The following is a 21,972-nucleotide window of genomic DNA, read 5'->3' as shown; positions in this document are numbered from 1 at the left end:
TTGTATGTTTCAGACTGAAGTCACCGCCTCCCCTCTTCATGTTTTCCTATGAGTCTTCTGTCTCAGGGAGTGGTACCCTGACCCATCCAGATTCACACGCCAGAAGTGTCAGCTCCTTCCTGTACAAAAGTCCTGTTGATTCTACTTCTTATTTATCCCTTGGATCCATTCTCTTCTCTCTGCCACAGACTTTGTTTCAGATCCCGACTGGTTTAATAGTCTCCAAATCATGGTAGAGGATGGATGAACTGAGTACTGGAGCTGATGGTGGTGAGTGACGAGGTGAGGATGGGGTGTGGAAGACAGTGACAGTGTGTCCTTTCTGGAATCCAATCTGATCCTGTGACTCCCAGCATAAACCCTTTAATGTCATACTGTTTAGTATGGCATGGGAAGTTCTTCTTGACTGGGACCCTGTCTATTTCTCCAACTGTATTTCCTGCTGTTTTCCATACACATATATTGTCACAGGCATACACAGATTCTGGCTCTTCCTAATACTTTGACCAATACCTGTGTTCAGTGCCTTAAATGTCCTTCCCTGTCTTTCTCCTGATCTGGTCCCTTTGATCATTTAGGACTGAATTAAAGTCTTAACTTTGCTACCATTCCTGTCCAGCCCAATCTGTGTTGGCTGCTCTGGCTCTGATTCTGTGAAATATTTGGGCATCTGTCCATCATAATATCAGCTTCTCAAGCTGAGAGTTTCTGAAAACTCCATTTTGAGAAATCATAGCTGAAAACCCCAAATCTTGAGAGAGTAACTAGTCCTAGAAAGACTAAGGTTGCAAGTAAACTCCTGAAAGCCCTGTGAAATATTTTTTGGTTATTAAATGAAGCAATAAAGGAAATGGAGTAAGTGAAATGACCATCAATGAGAAGCTACATATCTTAAATAATAGATATTTTGGACAAGGTGTGTAACTGCTTTGTATCTTAGTTTCCTCGTCTGTAAAATGAGGATAATACTAATACCTACCTCATAGTGGGTCATGATGAGTTAAGTTATGTAAAAGGCTTAAAACAGTGCCTGACATAGTAAGCACTAAGTAGGTATTAGCTATGAATGATACTTTTCACTTAACATCTATGATGACCACATACTGTTTATTATTTCCAGCCCCCGTATTTTTACTGATGTAACTAGAATCTGTCTTGTTTTGAAGTGTGAATATGAAGACACATTTTCTTTTTTGTTGTTTTGTTCTTTCTGTGATTTATGTCAAAGAGTGTTCTTCTTATGTTTTCCTCTAAGAGTTTTATAGTGTCTGGTCTTACATTTAGGGAAGACACATTTTCTTTGACTGCTTCTCCAATTCAAGTGTTCAGTGGCATCTAATTTATTACTCACAGTTGTGGAGTCATCTTAGTTTCCACTGTTGTCTCAAACAAGTACCTTTTTATCTGACTTGGGAAGAGTTTGGGTGATGTTTATCTAAGCAAGTCCAGCTCAGAGTATCCTAGTACGCATTTCTCAACTCCCTCAGGGCTCAGGATTTGCTCTGCCCCGTGACATCCAGAATGTGGCAGAATAGGCTGATCTGGGTTCATTACCCTCTTCTGCAACGTTCTCTCTCTTTCCCTGCCTCCCTCCCTCCCTCTCCCTTTCCCTCGCCTTCTCTCTCTCATTCACACTCTTTGCCATCTGCCTGAAGTTCCACTCTCCCGTCTCCCTTGCCTTTACTTCCTTTATGGTTTCAAGACAGCCCTATACAAACATCTACTTCTGCTTCTTTTCTACTCCCCACCTCCAATTCCATTTCCAATTACCATTTCCCACAGAACTTGATGTTCGTTTCCTTAAATTAAAATATTCACAATATTAAAAACGTATAATATAGGAAAGCTGTGACTTTAAATTCCATGAGGGCAAGAAATAGCGTTTTATTCATATTTGTATTAGTAGGTATTCAGAGGAAAGTTATCAATAGCAAATGAGATGATCTATGGGAAAGAAATGTATAAATTGTAAAAAACAAATCACTGTACAGATTTTTAACACCTAATCTGGGTTTTCCCTTTTCCATTATGGAGTACTATAACACCTTCATCATAGTAAAATCCTGAGGATCTAATTCTGTTTTTGTAAAAGTATCTTAAAAAGATGTCCCAACCTCCCTAGGTAACTCTGACCCTTTCATCAAGTCTACTTTATAAGAAAATTTAAAATTTTAAATTATGAGTTAAATTTATTGTTTCTTTTATTTTTCATATAAAAGGTGATCCACTGTTCTAGTGACATTCATATAGTTGATGCCTATTACCATATATTTTTCTCAGCCTGTTCCTTAGCCTGTGATATCAACAATGTGTTGACACCTTCCTCCAAATCATTCAGATCACTCTGACAGGAACTTCTAACTTCTCTAACTTCAATTTAGGTTGTGGAGTTAGTATTAATTACATATTTACCTAAGTGCAGTGTTGAAGAGTAAAGGTCTAAGGTCTTTGTTTTTTTTGTTTTGTTTTTTTTTTTTTGTTTTGCGATACGCGAGCCTCTCACTGTTGTGGCCTCTCTCGTTGCGGAGCACAGGCTCCGGACGCGCAGGCTCAGCGGCCACGGCTCACGGGCCCAGCCGCTCCGTGGCATGTGGGATCCTCCCAGACCGGGGCACAAACCCGTGTCCCCTGCATCGGCAGGTGGACTGTCAACCACTGCGCCACCAGGGAAGGGGAAGCCCCTAAGGTCTTTGTTTTATAGAACCCAAATCCCTACACTGCTGGCTCCTTTGTACACGATGGATGTTGACGATTCAACAGATCTGAATTCCTGTTTCCTCTTATTCCAACTTCTTTTTTCCAAATCATTTGCTTTGATACTGTATTTCCTAAGAGTATCTGAGAATATTGGTAATCCAGAAAGAAATTTTTCATAAATAATTAATGGTGCAGTTAAGTGCAAAATAGTTAACAAACTTATACAAATCTTTCTAAGTAGCTTCCTTGCTCCTTTTTCATAATCTCATAGTACTTTCAGGTCTCTTGTTGAAGTATAGTCAAGTTCCTATGATATATATAGAGAGAGAACCGGTAAGTTGTTGTTATCTTACTGCCATTGAATTAATTTTTCAAGTAATTAATCAAATTTCAATTTGATTGAAATATATCAAATAGAGGTGTGTCGATTAATAAAATACAATCATAAAGTTCATTTCCATCTAACCTTTGTAACACATAGGCCGGTAGATTAAATTTCAAATTGAAAAACATGATATTTCCTTAATAGCATCTTCCTCTAAAACTGTGGCAGAAATAATATGTGACCAGACTGGAGAGTGATTCTGTACTGGCAAATATAAACTGAAATGCAGGAAATTCCTTGCTGTCATTTATCAAACTGTTTGAGAAAAGTTTTGTTTTTTCAGGATAAGTGAATGTATTTGAGAATGTATTATAATGTTGACTATTTGAGTAAAAACAATCTTTGATGAGAATAGTATAGCACTAAGCACAAAGTTAAAAGACAGCCTCTCTTGTGCTTCCCTGGTGGCACAGTGGTTAATAGTCTGCCTGCCAATGCAGGGGACACGGGTTTGAGCCCTGGTCTGGGAAGATCCCACATGCCGCAGAGCAAGTGGGCCCGTGTGTCACAGCTACTGAGCCCGCGTGCTGCAACTACTGAAGCCCACGCGCCTAGAGCCTATGCTTCACAACAAGAGAAGTCACCTCAGTGAGAAGCCCGCATGCAGCAATGAAGACCCAACTCAGCCAAAAAAAAGACAGCCTCTCTAAAATCTCAATCCTCTTCAATTTTTTTCTGCAGTAGGGTTGTCCTTGGAGGACCTTGCAAAATAAATTAGAAAAGAATATTCTGGATCTAATAAAAACAGTTATCTCTCAATGAGATAAGGTGGATTTCTTTCTTGCTATTTTTCTTTAAGGTAATTATTCTGTCTTGTAAGGACCACATATATTAGAGATTCTCTTTTTAATGGTGTCTTCAACCAAAATAAGATGCCATGACTTGAGGAAGCCTCTGAAAGTGAAACAAACAGGAAAAAAAACCACATATTTTTATAAATCTTCTTTTAGGAGTAAACTCTATTAAAATGAACTTAAATTAGTGCAAGAAATTTTAATAATTATGATTATTATGACTCAGAGACTGACACAGCACTTTATATATATAACAGGTGCTCAGTAAGTAGTCTGTGAATTTAAATTTTAATTACAGGCTGCCATGTTGTTCAACTCCAGGAAATTTCCATTTATATAGAAAAGAATGGGATTGGTGTTTCTTGGAGTTGTGTAACAATGTGGCTTTTGACTAGGGTAAGAAGGTTTTTTTTTAAACTTATTATAATTATTATGCCCATTTTATGTGAAATTAGATTCCTTTATAAGACCTTTCTTTGTAAAAACGTGACCACATTCCAATGTGTGCTGAAATCCATTTCCATTTATAGAAATGAGGTTTTTTGGAAAGTTTTTTATGGTCTTATTTTGCTTAATAAGGGAATCTTGTACTGATTGTATTTGTGATACATCGTGAACCCCTGAACAGAAATTGTCAAGGTTAGACAACTCTACTGGACGTTATCATGAACAACACAATGAAATGTTGACTCAGTCAGTTGAGTCATAACTCACTCTGTGTGGTTGCTCTTGTTTGCATTTTTGTCCTATAAAACAGGCATAGCAAGTATTTCTCTTTCCCTTCTTTATAAAATGCATGAAAAGTTAAAAGAGATTTGCCTAGAGCCTTATTGAAAAATTGGAAACTGATCAAATTCTGAAGAGAATGTACGTACTGTTACCCTTCAGCTCCACTGCATTTACTATCTTCCGAGGATTTTTCGTCGATTTTGAGTTTGTTTTCTAAAAGGTATTTTTCTCAAAGAGGAAAAGTAAATATTAAAACATATAGAAACAGAAATATAATGTTTTAAAAAGTGTAATTCAAGCCTTTTAAGCATAGTATGTACAGTTCTTATGTAGTTTTCAATGGTCGCATCTGTAAATTGTCGAATGTCCATCAATGATTAATAAATTAATACATTGTATTATTACTGGCATTAAAATACTATCATTTAATGGTTTGCTAAATCTAAGACAGATTTTTCTGGTTAGGAGATCTTGAGATGTCATAAGTCACACTTTAATAATGAAAACTATCAGTTCAGTTATTTGCTTAAATGAGCACCATTTTGATTTTCTTACCACCCTTACTGAAGACAGAAGCCATGGATGAAATAAATCATTAATGTTGCAAATGCAAGACTGCCGGGCTAAATACCAAAGAAATGCAGATGGATCCTGATATTTTGGCTAATAAGCAAGTACCTAAGGCCCAATGTGATAGAAATCAGGTCCTGGCGATTAGGTTTAAATTAGATTTGATATTTGAATCTTTGGCCATATGCCTACACCTATTCCACAACCGGAAATGAGGAAGAGGAGGAAGGAAAGGCAATTCTTCATTCTTTTGTGCAGGTGACCTTAGCTGATTGAGGTCTTACAGGTTTAGGTGAATGTATTAGCTCCATCTTTCCACATTTGTGTCAAGGAAAGTTGGTTCAAAAGGCACAAACAACCTCATCCTTAATTTCTACCTGTAAGATTGATCTGTTGGCTGCTGCTAGCAGGAATATAATTTGGAGATGCAGTCACCTCCACTTAAATACTTTGTAATGTTTCCATACTCTTATATAACTTTTCAATCCATGTTGCTAACATTTAAATAGAACAATTATATATGTTTACACAAATAAATCTTCCTAGACAAAATATACTCTGATTGTCAGGAATTTTATTTTATAGCTCTATTCTTTACCCTTTAGCGTTAGGGAGAATTTTTAATAGAATTACAAAGGAGTAATACATTTTTGCTTGGTTTACTTTTATGCAAGGCCAATCTGAATAGAAAATATGACCTGCAAAAAGTTTGCTTCTCTGAGCCTCAATTTTCTCATCTGATGACAGTACTTGTTCTATCGGTTGTTATGCCCTCCGAATAAGAGATGCTGTGATTTTTTTTATGAGAACAGAGGGACCTGGACAAGTGTCGCCACCAGGGTTGGGGATTCATTCTTACAGCCTGTATTGATTGAGTGCAGGCACTGATCTGCCACTGAAGACAGAGAGTGAACAAGACAAAGAGAAGTGTCTGCCCTCAAGACACCTCCATTCTAGAGTAAGAGCTGCCCAATGTACAAAATAAATAATAAGACTTATCATTTGTTCGATGACAATAAAGCAGGGGAGGAGGATATAGTAAGAGCTAGGGTGGGGCTGAATTTTCAGATAGGATGGCCAGGGAAGGACTCCTGAGGAAAGGTGACTTTTGAATCAAAATCTGAAGCAAGTAGAGCAAGAAGGAAATGTAAAGTTCCAGGGCTGGGTCGGGGGTCGGGGGGAGGCGGACAGCAGGAGGGCAGAACAGAACCTTTTAAGTAACACTGAAAACACTGAAATATCATCATCATTTACCCAGACACTGTACCGCGAGTGTATATATATATTAATTGAATCCTCACAACAAGCTAGCGAGCGAATCATTTTATACCCAATTCACAGAGAAGGAAACTATCCACCAAAAGTAATTCTAGACCCAGGAAGTCGTACAAGGGCTCCTCACACCTCCTCCAAAGCTTTTCCTCTTAATTTCCATACTCATCTCTCAGGTGCTCCAAAGCTTCTGTTCAGTTTGGTGATTTTCTCTGGGACTAGGTGAAATCCCTGCTTGAGATGAGAAGATTGGTTGAAAAGTCAGCCAGGTGCTCTCCTTGTCCTTCACAGAATCCCTGATCAGTCAGTCTAGGCTGGAAGCATGAAACTGTGGTGGGAGAGAAGAATTTCACTGGAGTCAGGGGAACCTCACCCTCCTTGAGAGGAAGCTACCTGACAGGTCACAGTTGGATCACAGCTAAATTTAGCTGCAAATCAATGCAGTGACCTGCCCAGATCCTGGGGCACATCATATTTACTTAAGAGCCCTCTTTCTTTCTCAGATGTCATCACCTTTCGCCCAGCATTATTGTTCTGGTGGGAGGGTGGAGGCTTCTGAGAGGCACATGAGCAGTTCCTCCTAGCAGCTTGCATCCCAGGGATGGATGTGTTTGCCGACAAATTGCTGTAGTCCGTGTTGACCACCACTTTGAAAGATTATAAGTATGTAAGAGCCTTCCTGCCTTTATAAAAGGCTTTCAGTTTTCAAATGTCATTTTTGTCCTCTTGCCCTCCTACCTAAAAAATGATTTGCCTTCGCTTGGAAAGCATAGTTGCTAGTGCGATCTGTGTTGCTGACACAGAAGACCTCCATTGGCAGGAGAGAGGTTTTAGCCTTTGCAGAGATGCATGTGGAACCATGACAATGACATAAGCATTTCATACACTGTGCTGGATCCATATTTGCGATGTTTTTCTTTGGCCACTTTCAAGAAACTTGAGCTCTTTAATCCTCAATTGCCTAAAATGGGTGAATGGTGTCATTAATAGGGAATAATATTGCTCCTCTTATTCTTTCTTTTGAAAAAAAGAAATTTGCTTTCCTTATTTCTTGGAAACAGATCACTTACAACTGCAAGATCCCTACATCCCTTCATTTGAAGAACCTATGTTGGATAAAGGCAAATATCTCTATTCTTATATAGTTGACCTTTATATTTAAGCATAAAGTTTCATCATGAATTCTATTTTAATCAAACAAAAGAATGTATTCCTGAATTGAGCTGCCGGTAGTTGAAAACTATAACTAAACATTGGAGAAGGGGGAAAGAACACACACACACTATGGAGAGTTGAGAAGATCTAACAGTTGTTGAGAAATGAAAATAGGATATTCTTTCCAAAATTAATGTAAGTAGCAAAAATTATACTTCTATGTCCAAATTTTAAATATAAACCAAATTTTATTTAGCCCCAATATTACTTTATCAGTTGTTTTTTGAAATTTAGAAAATGCTGCTTCATTGGGAGACAGTGAAGATTTTAGAACTGGCCTCCTAACACACACAAAAGCCGGATGGAGAGTGGCTTCACAGGCTGTTGGGTATTACCTGTGTTCTAAAAGGCCATGGATGTTGGAATTTGAGAAATATGCCCCTCATTTGTAAGTACTGCTAAGCAAAGAAAGAACAGTGACACCTCCACTCTTCCCCACCTCCACTGGAGATCCCAGAGGGCAGGGCCTTATCTTTTGATCTTTGTAACCTTAGTGCCTCTGGGGACTATGACATTTATCAGAATTCAGCATTCATTGAGCACCTAGATGCAAGAGGGAAGAGATATGGGAACATATGTATATGTATAACTGATTCACTTTGTTACAAAGCAGAAACTAGCACACCATTGTAAAGCAATTATACTCCAATAAAGATGAAAAAAAAAAGTCAAATTCTTTTAAATCGGGGTTTGTCAGTCTTGGCCGGGTTGACAATGGGAGCCCAATAATTCTTTGTTGGGGGTGGGAAATGTCCTGTACATTGTAGAAGGTTACCATCTCTGGCCTCTACCCACTAGATATCGGTAGCAGCACTGAACACTGGTGACCATCAAAAAATGTCTCCAGGCATCCACACATATCACCTGGGGTGGAGCTAAAATTGGCCCTTAAAAGGTGTGAGGTAAAGAGGTTTTTTTTTTCTTTAAAAGGCTAAAGTATAGATAACTATTCAAAATCCCCACCCTCGCCCCCCATCTATATCGACATACACATGCGCGCGCGCACACACACACACACACACACACACACACACACACACACATTCTTGCAGAGTTCTTACAGAGGAGGCGTTTGGTTGAGAGCGCTCATTGCAGCCTTTCTTTCATGGAAATCATTATGACTCCAGTAAATTGCTCACTAAATTTCATCTGTTCCTGTTCAGATACAACTAAAGCCTATTGAAATTGATTTTTGTGTCAGCCACAGAGCAGGGATTCAGTAAGGACATGAACGCTTCCCTCTCATTACTAGTCTTTTCTTCCCATATTACTTTGGATTTGGTGGGTCCTAATTATATTCCAGTGCTGCTTCTGCTGACACTTCTTTTGTTTTAATTAAAACTTCTGGAGGTTTGAGGACACTGTGGAAGAGGGTTTATGCATCAACAGCCCTGATGAAGAGTCAAATGGGTCCCTATTTGTGTTCCTGCCGCCCCAAGAATGATGTCTGGAAACGCTGTGGTCCTTTGCCTTTGTTTTTCTCTCCACCTCGGTGCGGTCCTTTCTCTTCCCGCACAGCTCTGAGCTTCCAGACCCGCTCTTGCTGCTGTACAGACGTTCTAAGTGACCCAGATGGCGCTGTGGGTGGACTGGTTTCACACTAAAGCCATAAATTAGGTGAAATGAAATGCAATACTGTCTTATTATTATTATTATTTATCTCTGCCCCCGTGCCTGTTGGTGCCTCGTGGTGCAACGCCAACCCCGCCCACTCCCGACCTCTTGGTTGTAAATCTGACCACAGGGGCAGGGGCTGTAATTGACAAACCTATGCAAGGCCTGGAAGGAAGACATCATATATCTCCTTAATCTGCAGCTGGGAGGTGGGATCTACCAGAGGTCCTCAGGGAAAGACAGAGTTGCCTCGTAAAATAGTCCGTAGAGAGGGAGCTATTGATTGGAAATCTAAAAAAATGAGCTGCCCTTCCCCAAGAGGTTGGATCTGTCCTGCCTAGGGTTAGTACTCTTTTAGGAAAAGTGGGGGCAGAGATGGAGGAACTGTAGCAGGGCAGCATCTGGGCCTTGCTTCTCTCCTGTCATACCTTTCTCTTCCTCAGGTAAACTGTGAGATTCTGAAATGCAGAATGCTAAGGTCTCCTCAGGTCTCCAGGATTACTCCACGGCCCGGTGTGGGTGTTCACACTTGGGAAAGAACAAAAGTGAAAACTTCTTGAGCAAAATACTCACATCGGACCGAGTGGCTTCTTCCTCCAGTCCCCATACTGCGAGCCATTCTCTTCCTGCCCCTCTTAAGTAGGCATTTCCCCCAGTTCTATCAGGCTTCTCCCAGATTAAGCCGTGATGGGTCACTGGAGTCTCTCTTCTCTGTGGTTGGAGGCAGCTTACAGGGTCCACTAGTCATAGAAACTTCATGTTCCCCAGTGTGATTTAGCACCTACTCTTTGTGAGATGCTGTCCTTGACGATGTCAGAGGATTAAACAGACACAAGGCAGAGTGCTCTGAGGAGCTTTCATTTTCGATTCTAGCGTGTAGAAGCCATGCCTGATGGACTTAAGGTCCAATGGCCTTAGAGACTAAGGAGGAAAGAGAAATTGGTCCCCATTGCATTCACATGGGTTATTTATTGTAAGCTGTTGAGCACTGTATACATTGTTACATTTAACCTTTTACGGACAGCATCAAGAACAGCCCATCTTTGTATCTTAAGGGGATTCCTAGTGTTTCTACCATACTGTACCCATGTGTTCTAAAACACCTGTGCCTGACTCTCAGATTTCATAGATCACTAAAATCTCACCCTGCCACCCCAATGAAAAACAAAAATAACTATTGGGAACCAACATAGGGTTGTTTACTTTTACTTTTAAAAAATTGAGAACATGTAATTAATGGACATTTTAATGCCCCAAATCCTAAGAAGCCTGCTTAAGTTGAATACTTGTGGCTTTCTGGAAAACTTTGTCATGAGGTTCTTATTTTTCTCCTTTTACTGAAGTTGGGTAAAGACTTCTTCCTAGACTGGTGTCCAGGAACCAAGGCTTTTAAATGCCATGCATATCCCCACGTGTCACCTGGACTTGAGGGACAGGGAAGGCTGTCATGCTGGGTGGGAAGAGGTAGAATATTGGAGAGGCCAGGGAGCTGGCCGCATGCAAATATTCTATCCCCAGCCTTTGAACCCTCATATCTAGGGGGCTTTATCCTCCCAGAAGTTAATGTACAAAAGCCACAAATGATTGTGGTAATTCTGTGGCATAAATTAGATGAGAGCCAGTAAGATCTTCTGTTTTGTGCTCCTTTGGGGGGTTGAGAGAGGAGGTTATTGGGCAATGTGTTCTTGGCTTATGGTCATAGCCAAGAGACTGGTTCTGCTACTTTTTTGAGCTCTCATCACCCCACACCCTGTCTGCTCGTCACTGCTGTCACTTCAGCTGTGTACGCCTTTCCTCGGTACAGGCATCAGGCTCCCTGCCACGGAATCTGCATACATTAACTATTGTCTGCTAAAAATTGTGACTGTTTGATTCTTTTCTTTTATCATTCATTTTGATTTTTATAAACTGAGCCAAACTGGCAGCCATGAAGACAGAGGAATGCTAGTTTCTAACAAAGAAAAATGAGACACAGTCTTTTCTTCCCTGCCCTGTGTCTGTGAGCAAGGCTCAATTCTCAGTTGGCCCAGCCCCGAACAATCTTGAAAACAATCCATTTTCTGCTTCTCAGAGGTGCCAAGCAGAGGAATTCACAGTGAGTGGTGTTGAGATGGAGAGCTGTTGCTTGGGAACTGTCCTGTATCGCTACCTTGCTTCATCTTTGCCACAGTCTGGGAGCAGTGAGGGCTGGATCGCAGCTCTGTCTGCGTGGGCAGGAGGAGTTTTTAAGCCTCAGATGAATGGCACATGCAGGCCAAGGAAAAATAGAGTTCCCGTTAACCTGGGGAGACTCTAGAAGCAGACGCCGTGCCAAGCATATTCTGTGAACGTTCTTGTTCCTTGATCATACGGATTTACAAAGTCTTTTCATAAAGTTGTCTTGTCTGCCTCTTTGCCTCAAGACATGTTGTACCAAAGAATGGTAGTATTCCTGAAGATGTTCAGATAGATATCTTAACTATCCTTTAATCTTAACTGTGAGTGGAAAATCAGAGTTCATCTTTACTCTCAGAGGGAAAGCTAAGACCAATTTCTAGTTTCTCTGTGATCTCTGCAGAGGGGAAGTAAATTGGCCTCTCTGTAGAGTTTAAGGGAACTTCATCCACTAAAATCATCTTCTAATTTATTTAAGAGTGAAATGATTGTAATCCCTACTTACAACCCCACCTCATCTGCTCCTGTACACTTTGTGGCTGGATAAAAATGTGTGTGTGTGTGTGTGTGTGTGTGTGTGTGTGTGTGTGTGTGTGTGTGTTGGCGGGGGGAGGGGAGGGGAATGGAAGAAACTGATGTGGACATATGGATGGTATTGACCAAGAACCTGAATACGACCCTCAAAGGTCACTACTTCATTCAGTCCGTTATTTCGCAAATGTTTATTGAATCCCTGCTGTGTCAAGCACTCTGGAAAACATGGGGGTAAATATATATCCCATCCATCCCCAAGTTTTGTTGATTTGACCTCCTGAATATCTCTGGACTCTCTCTACCTCTCACCTTCTCCATTATTTCCATCCTAGTCCAAGTTGCCATTAGCTCTCAAATGAATTACCAAGCAGTACTGTGTTATTCTTCCATTATCTTGTCTAGTTTCCTCTATTCCCTGTCCTGCATCCAAAGTGATTTTTTCAAAATGAAAACTTGAGGACCCTACATTCTTTCTTCAAACCCTTCAGTGGCTGCCCATTGGTCTTAAGGTAAAGACAGAACTCCTCAGAGTGGCCTGTGAGGCCCTGCATGGACTCACTAGACAGGTACTGTCTACTCCAGCCATACTGGCCTGCTTTCAGTTACTCAAATGCTCAAGCAACTACACCACAGGACTTTTGAACATGCTGTTCCCTTTATCTGGAATATATTTCCAATGCTTGACCTAGTTTTTTCTATTCATCCTTTAAGTCAGAGCTTTTCTAAAAACTTCCACGCCATAGTAAGAAATATTATTTTACATTAACACTGAGAATACAGATAGGTAGGTAGGTAGGTAGGAAGATATAAGGATGATAGATAAATAGATGGATGAGTGTTTGATTGATTTCCCTAGGTAACAGATTCTCAGGGCAGAGATGTGTTTGTAGGAAGTGTTTTGGGAGGTACTCTCAGGATCAACACCAATAAGAGAGTGAAGACAGATTTGGGCAGAGGAAGGAGTTGACGGCAGTTTCAAAGCCCCAGGCAATCCCCCAAAAAAGGAGCTATGGAGCTGGGATGGCCCTTCAAAGTTTTCCACTTTGACATAAATGATGTAGGCTTTTGTATTCCTACATCAACCAATCATTGAGTGTTTGCTGCCTCCGGGTCAGGGATATTACCTTAGGCAAGGAGCATGACCTTGGGTCCGACTGCTCTCTTTGACTAAGGGTATTTCCTGAAGAAAGACTCAGAGTAACCCAGTCCTGAAGGAGGGAGCTGGGGAGCACAGCATCCACTACAGTCAATTCCTTATGATGCTTGGATCCATCTGCTTTGCATAATAAGTTCTGGAAACACTTCCTCTGGGATTCTGGCTGGTCTCTTTTCCCAGGTAAAGTTGTGGGAAGAAAGCCCCCACCATTACGTATTGTCTAATGGTTGTACCTGTTGTTCATCATATCCCTCCTCTGCTACCCATCTCCCCCACCTTGTTTAGCATCTTCACTGGTCTATATGGCAATCTTGTTGGGGTGACGCACATATTTATTCCTGGGAAGTCCAAGCTCCTGCTCAACACGGCTTTCTCAGGCTTGACTGCTGCTGTTGTCCATTTACCAAAAAAAAAAAATGGGTAGAATATAAAAAGACTCTTATCTTCTGCAGCCTGAGGGTAGAAAAAGCTGAGGACCAGATCCAGGAATTAATTATTAGGGTAAAGCAAAAGTTGAATCCTCAATTCAAGTGTGATTGGGAAGGAATGATCTCTGAAACTTGGAGCTTGAAACCTCTCATCCCTGGAATCCTCTGCATCTACAGAAGTGATGTTCCCATCCTTTTTTTTTCTTTTGGCCATGCCGTGAGGCATGCAGGATCTTAGTTCCCTGACCAGGGATTGAACCCCTGCATTGGGAGCACAGAGTCTTAACCACTGGACCACCAGGGAAGTCCCGATGTTCCCATCTTGATTGAAGATACTGCACAGACCTTGGAATTTAACCTGATCTCCCTTATGATTTTCACACATTGCCTTTAGCTGATCAATCACTGTAGCTTTCCACTGTCATTCGCTAGTAGTCTCAGCAAAAGCCATCTGATTCTACCTTTTTAAACTACCGTTTCCTCAGGACATCGCAAAAGTCCGAAATATTGGACTCACCAGTGTGTTCCCTGGCACCTGTATCCTACTTCAGGTCCCCACTAGTGAATGTGTTGTCAGTAACACTGCTATAGCATGCCAGGGGCTATCAGTGAGCCACCTGCCACCAGTGATGGGAGTCTTATTGACAGCTACTCTGAGAGCCTGTCTCCTCAGGCCATTCCTGGTACCAATTGTCTTAGATAGAGTTTCCCCAGGAACAGGTCCTGAGATGATTTATATGTAGGAATTTTACTGGGGAGTGTAGGATCTACACCTCTGAAGAAAGTAGCATTGTGTAGGGGAAGAAGTTTAATTGTAATACAGTCCCAACAAAGACCTCACCCATCCCGAGGAGAGGTCAGGAGCTAAGCGGGCTCTTCAGAATTGCCCAACTCTAAGACTAAAGGCCTGAGCCTTTATACTTCTATATCAACCAGAAATTGGATTTGGCTGTCTCCAGGACGGAACTTGACCTTGGGCAGAGGGCAATTCCCAGAAAGGGCCTTGGTTGAGACCTCTCAGATACTTCAGTCTTGAAAGGAGAATCGGGTGGTACGCTGCAGTATCAATGATAGATAGGTGATCCATGTAACCGTAACAGTTGATCCGTGAAACAACAGCTGCCATTATTACATGTTCTACACTGTGATTTTTTTTCTATTTCGTTTGATTTATTTTCATGGTTCTTACGGTGCACATTTTGAAAATCACAGTATTGGATTACGATCAGTAGGGTAGTGTAGGATGCTGTGAAAACACACAGGTAAGGGCATTTGCTTGCAATCAGGAAATTGAGGAACTCTTCCTCAATAAAGGTGAGATCAAATCTAAGCTAAGCACGAAGAGCTAGAAACACCCTACCTGTGTGAGTCCTTGGATAAGGAGGAATGGAGACGGTGGGTGGAGTGTCTGCATTTTCCACAACCCTGGTTTGCTCATGTGCTCCGCTGGGAACAAATGTATTTCGGTGACCTAGAAATGAAAGGACTCTCTCTTCCAGACTTGCCTCAAGCTAGCAGTTCTAAAGCCATCTTGCTGTTCCTTAGAAAATAACAGCAATAGCAGAGCCCAGGCTTGCATGGCTATTTCAGACAAAACGACTGTTTTTCTCTTGTACTTATTTTAGGGAGTAGGTAAAGGGGCAACATAGTCTCTTGGTATTTGTGGTGAAGTGGGGGTCAGGGCTGGGTATTGGTTCCAGGACCCCACTTGGATACCAAAATCTGTGGATGCTCAAGTCCTTTATATAAAATAGCATAGTATTTGCATATAAGCTATACACATTCTCCCATATAGTTTAAATCATCTCTAGATTACTTATAGTACCTCATACAATGTAAATGCTATGTAAATAGCTGCTGGCATGCAAAGGTTTTGCTTTTTGGAACTTTCCAGAATTTTTCTCCCTGAGTATTTTCTGTCTGAGTTGGATTGAATGTATGAATGTGGAACCTGTGGATACAGAGGGCTAAAGGTACTATAATCCTTGAAGGTACTATAATCCTGAAAGGTGAGGTAGAAGAAAAAAAAGAAGGGGAGCAGAGTGTGTGTGTAAATCTGTCTAAGCACTGGAATGGAGCATGCCCGCCTGTTGTCCAACCCCAGCTCATGTGCCTGATGCACAGTGAGACCAAACTGATCAAAATGTTTGAGCAGAGAAGGGTTTATTGCAGGGGCCCAACAAGGAGAACGGGTGGTTCGTGTTCATAAGACCCAAACTCCCCGATGGCTTTCAGGCAAGTGTTTTTAAAGACAGTGTTAGAGGAGAGGGTCATAGGATATGTGACCAGCTTGTGGACCTTCTTCTGATGAGTTCCTGGTGAGGTTAGAGGGTGGTGTTTCTGAAACTTAACCTTCTGGTTCCAACCAGTCTGGGATCTGCATGCTTGTGGTCAGCATGTAGTCACCATCCTCCACTTGGGTGGGGATCTTAGTTTCCAGAGAACAACTCAAAGGTATGCATCAGATTATTATCTATCCTCCTTTGGGAGGAACTAGGTGTCCCATGACTCTATTGTCCTAATCATTAACTTCTTGACCCTGCTCTTTGGAACTCAGGGAAGGCCTGGGAGGAAAAAGCCTTTTTCTACAAACAAGAAACAGGAGACACAAAGGGGCTTTCATACCCAGGAGGGCCCCACAGGGTCCTGCTTAGTTTCAATCCCCTCTTTTCTTTGATACTTCTCAGTCTTGAGGGGAACAGGTGTAAAACTAGAAAGGGAATAAAGTTTTGGATAGAGAGCTTAATCATAAACTCGGCAGAGGAACTCTGGTTTAGCGACACTCAACTTCACGCCAGCCAGGTGACCCCACAGCCTCTGCTTTCCCTGATTTGATTTGACGGGTTTTTTTCTTCCTTTCTTTCAGAGGGTCTTTTTATGCTTGAAGTCATGATTGAGGCTTTGGGTCCCACTGGAATACCAATTTTGTTTTTCTAGATTTAGTCTGTTATTTTTGTTATTGTTGGTTATTTCAGTAGAAAACAAAATCTTACTTCATTCTTTTATTAAGAAATGACTCAGCAATTGCAATGTGATGGGATATTTTTCCATAATTTTCATGGATAAAAAATTTTAACTCTTTGTCTCCTTTAAAGTTTCTTTTCCCCCAGAATTTCATTTTTACTCCTTGGTTGACTATGTAGTTTAGATCCAAACTAGGGTCTATGATTATATTTTTAATTTCTCTTTAAGTGGAAATAAGTTAAAATTAGGAGTAGTATTGAACTTTCACCTCAAAATTCTCTTGTAATAATAACATCCTCCCCATTGCCTTCAAATAAAAAAAAAATTAAATCCTACATGAAACAGAGATGAATGGTTCACGTTTAATTCAAATTAAGTGAAGTATGAAAAGGTTTGTTTAAAAAAAATTGTTTAAATTTTAGTGATAAGAATTTCTAATTCATGGGTGATTGGGATTGACATGTATACACTGATGTGTATACAATTGATGACTAATAAGAACCTGCTATATAGAAATATAAATAAAATAAAATAAGAATTTCTAATTCAGGAGCTGGAAGGTAGAACTGGAATAGGTGAGAACGTGTCCTGGGTTTAGGTCCCCATTAGCTGTGAGATATTGGCCTCATCTCTAAAAGAAGGATTAGATTAGGCACCTTAGGGGCTATACTCCTACTCAATTTATTTGTGACTTTATGAAGTTGTCGCTTTAAACACTGTCTGGAAAACGATGTGCCTCAGGTTCCTAGTGATCTTTAGGTCAGCTGATTCCTAGCCATTCCCTCAAAGTCTGCCTTCATCTGGATCCTAATTTGGTTTGGCATTCTCTAGTGACGGAAAAGGCAACTCACGCTGGGCAGCCTCCTTTGTGGCTCCCCCATCAAAGGTTGACAGCTCAGCAGCCTTCCTGTTCCAGAGCACAGGACGCCTTTGCTTGGGACTGAGCTGAGGCTGCTAATTGTTCCACCTCCAGGATCTCATTTAAGCCCAAACTGCCATCCCAAAGGTTATTCAGTCATCTGTCAAGACCCATCGAGAATGGTCATTTCAGCTTGGAAGGGAAATTGAAAATGGAGAAGTAGGTTGTTTTCTTTTCTAGTGTTACGTTATAAGCAGTTGCCAAAACAAAAACAAAAACAACCCTGTGTCTTAAGTTCAAAAACGTCACAGCTATTTAATTTATTTATTTCAAACCGAGAGCTGCTCAGTGCCCAATGCCATTTACATTTGAAATGTAAAGTGGATTGTATCCTGTCCGTTCCCTCCCTGGCTGCTGATGGAAAGAACTAGGTGTTGACATGTCCTTGTAACAAATTATTCGCTTGAAGAAGATTCCGTGTCACTTAAGGAGTTAAAAATAGAGTGTAACATTTCTCAAACTGTGTTGGCTGAGGTGACTTCAGGAGCTCCCCGGGGCAGTTAAGAGGCTGCTCAAACCCCTGCTTGAATAAGGAGGTTGGATGCCTTTCAAGATTTTTGGTGGGAAAAGGTTCTGCTGCAAATGGAACCAGAGGAGAAGCACAGGAGAGAGGGAAGGAGACCAGCAAGGTGGGGCGGGGGGTGGGGGATTAATGGTCGTTTGGGCTAAGTGCTGTAGTAGAAACATGGAATGTTCATTACTAGCACAGAGGCTAGTAATCTACAAAGTGAGTAAGCTTACTGGGGAGCTGGGAGTGAAGGGCATTCCAGGCCAAGAAAACACACCATCAGGGAGACAAGAAAACACACCATCAGAGAGACGACCAACAATGCAATACCTTTAGAGAACGCAGTTTAGTGTCCGGGACCACAGCGTAAGAGCAGGTGGGAGCCCACCAAGGTGGCGTGGCAGACAGGGGGTCAGTTCTTAGAGGTCCCTGCAAGACATACCCGGGTGTTCCCCTTTCCTGGCTGCATGGCACCATTAAAAGAATTTCAAGGTGAATCAGCTGTGTGACATCAGCCAGACCCTCTGTATTTGTCTTTAGTCCCCTACACTCCTTTAGTGCTTTAGTAGAGAAATAACCATTGTTTAAGGTATGATTTGTGGCCCTTACTTTAAAGACTTTCTATTCTCGAAGAGAAGCCAGTGACTCCTTTGTTAAGGTCACCATTACAGCATCGCAGACTTAACTGGGACCTGGACAACCCTGGAGGTCATTCAGTGTCTTATCAACAGAGGGCACTGTTGCTACTTCACCTTTGTGGGAGATTGACCCAGGCTCGGCAGGAAGTTAGTATTGCTGGCCCCTGGGTACTAAGTGGCAGTAATACTACTCTCCCCACTTAGTCATTGTGAAAACTAAATTTCCAACTAATTTTCCTAAATTTCCTTGGGGTGGAAAGGGGGGGGTGTTAACAGTGACACCTACTCCCCCCCACCTCCGACCACTGAGCCCAGGCTCCCCACGTTTTGCAGATGAGGAAACCAGGGTCCAGATGGGTTACATAACTTGCTCCCAGTGAACCAGCTGGTCATGGGCAGAACCAGGCGTCTGGAATTCCGGTCCAGGGCTCTTGGTGTGGTAATGCTTCAGCCCCTTCCCTCAATTTCTTGAAAGTTGAAGTACGCCTGTGACCCTGTTAGGTTACTGATTTAACGTCTTCTTCTTTGTGCTCTTTTCTGAGTGAGGAGGAAAGGGAGGGAGCAGAATGGAGGTTGAAAGGTGAAGGAAGCACTATTAGAATCAGGTAGATCCATACACAAAGCTGAGATATACGAGAAGAAAAGGGGCAGGCAGCACCAAAGCTGTCTCCTCCAGCTTCAAGTGGACATGACTCCACTACCTGCTGTTGTCGTTCATCCATAAACATGCCACCCCATCTACGGGCTAGGCACCCACTATTCCAGGCCCTGGAAATACAATGATGAGACACAGTCCCTTTCTTCATGAAACATATAACTTAAGAGGGAAGACAACACTTAAAATTAATCACAAGACAGGACTATAAATAATTATAGCCAGTGTCTGCTGACAGCTATTCTGTGCCAGGTACTGTCAAGCACTTTATATACATTATCGCGTTCAATCCTCCTTGCAATACTATGAGTTAGGTACTATCATTATTTCCATTTTTCAGACGTGGAAACTGAGGCCTAGAAGGTTAAGGGATTTACCTAAGGTCATGCGGCTGGGATTTGAATCCAGCTGATCTTGGAAGGTATATTATACTGCATAATAGCAATGGTAGGTAAAATGTGTTGTAGAAGCCACATAGAAAATGCATTTAGAAGTAATGGATAGGGCTTCCCTGGTGGCGCAGTGGTTGAGAGTCCACCTGCCGATGCAGGGGACGCGGTTTCGTGCCCCGGTCCGGGAGGATCCCACGTGCCGCGGAGCGGCTGGGCCCGTGAGCCATGGCCGCTGAGCCTGCGCGTCCGGAGCCTGTGCTCCGCAGCGGGAGAGGCCACAAGAGTGAGAGGCCCGCGTACCGCGAAAAAAAAGAAGTAATGGATATTGACCATCTTTACTACTGTCTGAGAGTCAGATGTAGACTTTATGTTTCTCAAGGAGCAAGTGCAGAGAAAGCTCCTCTTTGGGATTGCCCCCTCACCACACCCTGTTCTCTTTCAGTTCCTTGTGGTTGCTGCTTCACTGTGGTTGCAAAGACCAGGGATACCTACTCTGGGGAAGCAGTTCCTTATGCTCAATGCTGTCTCTTTGATCACAAATTCGGATTCATTGCTATCTGTTTTGTTTTAGGCCCCCTTTTGAGATGAAGATAAATTAATAGTCTGAAGTGAAGAGAAGCAGAATCATATCCATTTGAGACTGTTACAAGATATTTTAATAATCAAGGAAACTAAAGTTTCTGCACATACCAAGTGTTTTCCAACCGAGGAGATGCTTATGTCTCCTCCACCCAGATCTAGCTCCCCTTCCATGTAAATCCTCCTCTCACTCAACCCCTTATCTAACACCTTGAAGAGGAGGTAAAACCAAATTATTCGACATTGTCTCTTTGATTTACCTTGACAACCACTGTGAAAACAAACCCAACAGACAAAGGGATGGAGATGTTTTACAAAATAAACATTAAATAGAGATTGATCTTCAAAGCATTTAAGATTTCTGTGTGTCTGTCTGTCTGTCTGTCTTCCCCACTGGCACTCTGTAACATTGATTTATGTAATTGTTCTTTACAGTTGAAATCGAACGCTAATATTACTCATCAGAACTGAATTATTTTTTAAAATTTTTTTACAGGGTCGTCATGTCAAAACGGGCCAACTTGCAGCCATCAAGGTTATGGATGTCACAGGGGTAATGTATCATTATCTTGCCGTCTCAAACTTATATATTTGTAATAGAGAAGTTAGTGATAGAGAAAAATCATTTTTTGGAAATAGAATCTTTTTAGACATCCAAGACCTTTCCCCACTTGTGCTTAACATAAACATTAAGAGTATTCAGCAGCTGACCGAGATGACCATGGGTAGATCACTCTAATTAAATTAGATACCTACACACTGCCTTATGTAGTCAGAGTGAAGAACATGTGTGCCAATAATTTACATAAACACAGCCAAGGACATTTGCAGATGAAGACAGAACAAGGATTTGAAGGTATTAAGAGAATAATACTGAGATTACACAGAAGAGGTGGGTCTTAACAGTTTTCCCCAAAGTCCACCTAACACTGGAGTAGACAAGAGTCTGGATAACTCTAAAATCCTAGTAGGATGTGTAACATGGATATTTTCCTCCCCAAAATGTTTAGACCAAATAATCACAATAACTACAAATACTTATTATTATAGAGCAACACTGAAACAAAATTTCTGGCCTGGATGATCAAAAGCAATCTAAGGAATAGACTTTATTTTAAATACAATCTTATGCTTTCAATCCTTTTTGCTAGGTCTATTTAAAATATTTTAATGCCTTTTCTAGAGTACAGAGCAAAAATCAGACTTGAAAGGACTTATTGGAAATCAAAAGCATGTTAATGATTTTCTGTGGTCCCCAGGGATTTTTCTAAGATGTGTCAGCTGTACACAAAAGCTAAAAGACCAAAGTCTTCCGTTTGGCCCAGAAGTGGATTATTTAATGTAAAGAGATGTAGAATGAATGAGTCACACAAAGGTATCAAGAACCGGTATACAAATAAGAAAAACACACAGTATGTCCGTAGGTCAGACTTCGGTCCGTACCTCCTCTGGTCCGGTTTGCTACCTTTGATAAGTATACATTATATGCTACACTATTAACCATGATACTAATCTCACTAATTTTCATTTATACCACACATTGTACTGTCTTCCTTTCCTTACTTATCTGAATTCCTTTTTAAGTTCTATGCATTTTAAAAATTATATGCATTTTTAACAAGAAAAAATTTTGTTCCCATATGTTTAGAAGAACTTAGATAAAGTAATCCTTCCTTTTATTTGTCCTAAATGCATTATTCAAATTTCAGAGCTTGCAAACCAGTTCAAATATTTCATCCCAATTAGTTTATTAATTTACCTGGCCTTTG

General features: G+C 41.2%; 1 protein-coding gene across 4 annotated transcripts in view; it reads left to right on the top strand.

The window, feature by feature from the left end:
* The window catches only part of TNIK (TRAF2 and NCK interacting kinase), a 408,265-nt gene that overhangs the window by 225,407 nt on the left and 160,886 nt on the right, over positions 1 to 21,972 (top strand). For all 4 annotated transcript variants that reach the window (XM_024733810.1, XM_024733809.1, XM_024733808.1 and 1 more), the window contains exon 3: positions 20,700 to 20,756. In XM_024733810.1, coding sequence (XP_024589578.1) covers positions 20,700 to 20,756 — 57 coding nt within the window. The remainder of the gene's footprint in view (positions 1 to 20,699; positions 20,757 to 21,972) is intronic.

Source organism: Neophocaena asiaeorientalis, unplaced genomic scaffold (assembly GCF_003031525.2).
Source record: "Neophocaena asiaeorientalis asiaeorientalis breed wild unplaced genomic scaffold, Neophocaena_asiaeorientalis_V1.1 scaffold280, whole genome shotgun sequence".
Lineage (NCBI taxonomy): Eukaryota > Metazoa > Chordata > Mammalia > Artiodactyla > Phocoenidae > Neophocaena > Neophocaena asiaeorientalis.
The sequence above is the reverse complement of the archived record's forward strand: the minus strand, read 5'-3'. Positions and strand labels throughout refer to the sequence as shown.